Genomic DNA, 6,521 nt, shown 5'->3' on the forward strand with positions numbered 1-6,521 from the left:
CCTTCTCAACTTCCCCTGCTTTGATATAAAGTTTAACTAGGTCGTCCCATGTCAATGGGCCTATTTGGATCCCATTGTCTGCCATTCGCATAACAAGATTGTTGCCCTTTTTTACCATCTTATTATTTACATAAATCTTCAGCATAAGTGAGTAGTTTTTGGGTTGAAGCAGCCCTCTCTTTGACATAAACTCAAAAGCCGCCTCTGCTTCATCAATTTTATTCAATTCAGCAAAAGACTCAATTGCAGCCAGACACACTTCCCTTTGAGGGCAAGTTTGACAAAGCTCCCAAATTCTTCTCACTTCATCTATATCACCCAATTTCGCATAAGACAGAAGTAAATACCTACCAACCCGAGGATTCTTTTGTAGGTCTTCACCTTCCATCTTCTTCAATAAATCTTTGGCATCTTCTTTTAATCCAACGGTTATATAGTGTTCAACTAAAACTGCATTTCTTTTGGCCTGAGCGCCACGAATTGATAAAAGAACTCCAGCAAATTTCCGTTTAAAAGGTTCTGGATAACTCTCAAAGTACATCTCTAATTCATGTAGCTCATGATTAGACAATTTAACAATCAAACTGATATAGTTAGGAAGATATCTCTGCCTAAATTCAGGCAGACTTTTTGCTTCTACCAACTTCTCAATCTACACAAAACCAACCATAAAAAGATTAATGAAAGCACACACGGTAGGACATTATTCATGTAAAAATGAAAAACAAAAGATAAGTATTTAAAATTAACTACAAATCAGTAGAATAAACATACAAAAAGCCAAGGTTAACATGTGAACATAATTACAACAAATAACTGATGAGAAATTAATTTAATTACCAGTTCAGCTTTACACTTAGGGTTGTGAGGGTTAAGGTTAATCTTGCGCCATGCCCGTGAGATATTTTGTCTGATTTTTTCTTTCCTTTCTTCATCAAAGTTACCCATAAGCACATCAAGAAGTTCTTCTTTCTCTGGAAACTCGCAGTGTGATTCCTCTAAACCATCCTGATCTATCATGCTATTGGCATCACCTTGCGAAGAAAGTTCGCGCCTACTCACAGCGAATTTCAGGGAGGCATGTCCGGAATGGTAAAACGTATTCGGCAACAACAAACGATCATATCCAAAGTACCAGAATTGACTACGTTGCAATCACAATAAATTTTTTTATAACAGCGAGAAAGACAGAAAAAGAAGCCGATTAGGGTTAGGGTTACCTGAGAAGAAGAGAAGCTCGACCGCGAAGAGACCACATATTTGAAGGTGACGGAGAAAGATCGCCGCTGGAATCTTTGGACTCGTCGAGACGGGGGAGTGTTAGGGCGGCGTCGTTATAGGAGAAAGAGTCCGTCGAAGAGAGAATCTGAAAGATTCGGGTGATGAGTGTGGGTCGCGCGTGTTGAACCAGTCCTTGATGGAGGATGCGACGCCGTTTTGGTTTATTTTTTTAAAAACGGTGGCAGTTATTAGAAGACGATTAGACGATGAAGGAGAAGAAAAGGAAAAAGGGCGATGAAGGAGAAGAAAAGGAAAAAGGGTTTTTTTTTTTTTTTTTTGGACTTGGCTCTGGACCAGGCAGCCAGCCAGCTCAAAGCAACAGAAGCTAGTTCCCCACCCATACTTATCTTTAAGTCCGACCCGGTGTCAACCCGCTCCGATTCTCTTGAGATTGATCTTCTTCCTCCCTGGGGCGGAGATCTCCACTGCTGTGCTCTTCATCCTCAGCTATGCTGCATGTACTTGAATCCAAGTTCCTCCTTTTCACATGCCATTGCCATCTGTTATTATGAGGATTTAGCTTCCAATGGTGGTCGTTGGTGCGCCTCCTCGCTGCTGCCCCCTCCGGACCTGCCTTTCGTAGCTTCTCGCCGTACAGCCTCCCGTGCGCCGCTTCGTACTCATTGGGCTTCCATCGGATCTGTCCTGAATCCCCTGGCACTACGTTATCCTGTAGATTGCTATCCCAACCCTGGTCTAACGCACCCGACATCCCTGCTCGATCCGTTGAGCCTTCTTCTCGGTCTCTTTCCCCTCTATCAATGGCTTCGTTGTGGTTATTGGTGACTCGTTGGTGTTCTCCTCTGAGTTGATTCTGCTCCTTATCATCCTCTGGTGGCTTATCTCGGGCCTCTGTTTCCGCCCCCTCAGGTAGTCTCTTCTCTATTTGTATTTGTTGATTGCTTGTTGAGTCGGAAACCATGTTGACTTGAATATGTATACCCTGATGCTGTATATCTTGATTGTGCTTAATTGCTGCGAAACTAGTTTCTGTTCTAATTAAATTCCTCACTTGATCAGGCGGATTCATTGTCCATTGTCTCCCCAGGTCATTCCCTGCTGCCATCGCTGCCAGTTGATGAGCTAGCTTGTTGCCTTCCCTTGGAGTCCAGGTAGCTCCTACATCTGGAGCATTTTCCAGCAATTGGAGAATGTCACGAAAAATTGCATCCGCCTCCGCTATAGGCATTTTTGACTTGATTGCCTGAACCAAAGGTAAGCAGTCTGTTTCAATTATGCAATTGGGAATTTGCAGATTCTTTATGAGTATGAGTGCCTCCCTGTATGCCTGAGCTTCAGCTGTTAATGCTGATGTCGTCTTGACTGTTGTTGTAGTCCCCGTAATGACTCTACCCTGCCAGTCCCATACTACCACTGCTAGAGCTGCGATACCTGTTTCCTTTTGGAAAGTTGCGTCTGTGTTCACTTTGACCCAATTCCTAGGCAGAGGTCTCCAGGTAATTCTCTTTTTCTCATCTCTCCTTGCTGTCCCTGATTTGTTGTCTGTACTGGAATTTTGTGTTGCTTTCTGAAATTCTGCTGTTAGACACGCTGCTTGGAACATTACCTTTAGTGGATTTATTTTTGATTGTTGGAATACATGCTGATTTCTTGCTTTCCAAATACACCAACACACACATCCTAGATTGCATAAGATTCTTGTTTGTTCATTTCCTGTTTCACTCCTAATTCTTCTTATTTTATCCATCATCCACTCTCCAAATGATCTGACATTAGAGACCATGGGCACCAATTGAATGCTGGATCCAAACCACACTGCTCTTGTCCACGGACACAGTAAAAGCGCATGTTCAATTGTTTCTTCCTCTCTCTGGCATATGCTGCATGAGGGTGTCTTAGTAATCTTCCGCTGAAATAGGTTCGTGTTTACTGGCAAAATTCTATGCATTGCTTTCCATAAAAAATCTATTCTTCTTTTTTTTTATAATATTTTTTAATTTGACACCAAAAATATTATCCAATCTCTGTAATCCGCCCAAAAGCAAAGAGACTTGGTAAGGACTCGGGAGATGTTTGGGCTTATTTCGGATTGCAATAAGTTACCAAATACCACTTGGTTTGATATAATTTTTATTCTTAGCCAATTTTAAGTGGTTTAGTTATTAGTTTATTAGTTTATTTAATTAAGTGTCAAAAATTCGAATTCTGTTTTATGTATATAGTAATTCGTTGATCAATAATAAATTTTTAAATAGAATTTTAATTTACAACAAATTAATCTTTAGTCTGTCGAATTCAAAAATACCATAAAAAATCAATCATTTAATTTGATACTCGACCTAATTTGGAGAACATATTTACAACTAATTAATAAGAAAAATATTTTACACACCAATTGAGACTTAATCTCTTATAATAAGAATGGTTACTTCGTTAAGGACAATAATTGTTCGCACGACATGCCACAGGAAGATATCTCACAGTCAACTCTTAGCTCTCTTATAAACTCATTTCAATAACTTTTTAATCCAAATAATTTACTTTACTCATATATCTGTAAATTCCAGTTAAGTAATAAATAATTAACTAATAAATTAATTATTAGCCAAAGAGATTAGAAAATTAAATTTTATAATTTGGAGAAATAAAAATATTTAAAATACAAATTAAAACACTAAATTTAAAAATTTTGGCTTAAAATTGGACTAACAGACTAAAACAATTGAACTAGACTCAAATTGATCCCAAGCCCAACTATTAAAGCTTTCCGCCACACTTAACAAGCTCCAAACATTTCTGATTTCATTGAGAGAGTCACCGTGATAGAGGGAAGAGAGGAATGAAAACCTAAAATACTATTCACTTCCGATTTCAATTGTCCGTAACTTGTAATTCCGATTATGAACCAGAGGCTTCATTATCATTATTCTTACTAAAAGTAGTAAAATTAGAAGAAAAATTTCACAATTTGTCCATATCCCTTATAAGTAAAAATAAAGTCTACAAAAGACAAGCGTTTTAGGAACAAATAGATAATGAAATACATATATTAAAATATAGCTACCCAAAAACTAGTAATAACCATATTATAAACATTCTAGAAGAATTAAAATTAAGGAAACACAAAAAAAGATTATAATTTTATTTATATAAGACTTTTCTAAGTAGCTGTCAAGCCTAACTTTAGGTTAGGAATCAATATCCCTATTTTAATGATTTTATGAGATACAAGATTCAAAAAATTTAGAGATTCACTGATGGCTATACTAAAAGGTAATTATCATGATGGTCCAGTATTTTTTAAATGTTATCCAAATTTTTCTATGAGTCTTCAAAATAAATATACCTCTTAAACTCTTAAATTATATATTAAGACACCCAAAGACATTATTGATGAAAAATATGATCCTTTTGAAATAATTTATATAATATATTATAAAATTACAAGAATAAACTATAGTTTTAGGGTCAGAAAAGAATAGTAAAAAATGAAACTATCATTATTTACGCTAATTTGCAAAGATCTTTTCTTCAAACACCTAAAAAACTCTAACAGAGACTAATAAAAATCGGAAGAATGGATTTTAGAGGATGTAATAGAAGAAGAAAAAATAGAAAACATAAATATCAAAGAAATTATTAGAGAAGGTTCAAATATTAGATTAAGAATGAATAGATCACAATCAGTTAAAATACCGAATTACTGGAATAAAGAAGAAATTAGTCCTAGGCACTTTATAGATAATTCTGTTATAAACGAGGAAATTATAGAAATAAATAATATTAGACCAAATATAGCAACTCTTTTATATGGAAAAGAAACTAATTAGTCACCCACTACCTCTCAAATCTTAAGAGTCATAATAAAAGAAGAACTTTTTGAGATTGATAAAAATTGGATTAGTAAAAATTTTAATGCATAATATAATACAAGATTGAAAAAATGATATTTTACTATATATTCTAAAAAAGAAATCATAGAAATAAGAAAATAATTTTATAAATACTTAATAAAAAATAAAATCAATTTATACTTTTTTGATTGGTTCAAAAATTACTTTTAAAATTTTAAAAAAGAATTTTGTTCTTTAAATAAGACTATCACTGTTTGAAAAATAAACACAGGATAAATAGTAGAATTCACCAAAAGAAATTATAAAATTACAAATAACTCAAAATTTAAAATTAGATCAGAAATCATTCCATATAAAAAACAGTAGAATAGAAAAAAATATAAATAAAAGAAATATTAAAAAGGTAAGTCAGCAGCTTAACTACATTAATATGATTTTAGATGTTATGAAAAATCAATTAAAAAGATTAGAACATAAACATGATCAAATTAAATCTATAAAAAAGTCTATATATTAGTTTCAAAGTTCTGATGTAATTAAACTAAAAACAAATGTGAAAGCATTTAATAGGGATGGTTTTTCATTTCGTTGCTTCCTGCTTATAACCAGTCTCATGGCTAGGGCCCTCCATCTCTTGTCTGTTGGTTTGAAATCTTGAAGATGAGACGATCGATTTTGGTGACAGTGTGTGGGTTAGATATTGGTTTAGTATAGTGGAAGGTTTTTTCAAGAAATTACTCCCTATTGGAGTAACCGTTTTTTTTTTGTCATACTATTGGAGTAACCTTAGAACTAACATGCTCTCCGGTTGAGAGAAAAGAGCGGTAAGAGCCCACATATCTGAACCCTAGTTGAAACCCTTCTCTCTCTACTTTTGACTGTATAAAAATATAAATGGGCCACTTTTTTGGAATTTTGCGTTTTGGTCCACTCCTTGAAAGATTTTTGTACCCATTTTCCAAATTAAAAAAAAAGTGTATACTACATTAATAAAACATATTTGACTTAAATGGAGTTTAGAATCGTGATGGATTAATCTTTGGCGTGTCGGGTTTAGGGATTTAAAAAGTTAAACTCGTTTTAATAATTATATATATGTAATTGCTTTAATTTTTATATATAAGCTAATTTATATCAAAATTATTACTTTATATTTGGATGGTTTAACAACAAAAAATAGTTTTAAAATAATTTTTTTTATGAGAAACATTAGTGTATATATGGTAAAGTTATTAAAGTGGGTATGAAATTATATTTTGCATTATTTGATATTTAATATTGTGGTTAGTTTAACATGATAATTATGATTTTGAAATAATCAAAGGTTGTTCATATTCATAAATTTCAAATTATTTTTTAGATTATTTTTCATCTTCAAATTATCAACTTTCAATTAATATCTTCTAAAATATATTTTATATACAT

The 6,521-nt window shown here is 33.7% G+C and overlaps 1 protein-coding gene across 1 annotated transcript in view; it reads right to left on the reverse strand.

Annotated features, from left to right (window-relative positions):
- Positions 1-1,590, reverse strand: part of LOC107496610 (pentatricopeptide repeat-containing protein At1g80270, mitochondrial) — a gene marked incomplete in the record, with an annotated part of 2,028 nt that extends 438 nt beyond the window's left edge. The window contains 3 exon segments of the mRNA XM_021127216.2: positions 1-652; positions 841-1,144; positions 1,221-1,590. Coding sequence (XP_020982875.2) covers positions 1-652; positions 841-1,144; positions 1,221-1,258 — 994 coding nt within the window.
- Positions 1,591-6,521: the final 4,931 nt, after the last annotated feature.

This window comes from Arachis duranensis, chromosome 7 (assembly GCF_000817695.3).
Source record: "Arachis duranensis cultivar V14167 chromosome 7, aradu.V14167.gnm2.J7QH, whole genome shotgun sequence".
Taxonomy (NCBI): Eukaryota; Viridiplantae; Streptophyta; class Magnoliopsida; order Fabales; family Fabaceae; genus Arachis; species Arachis duranensis.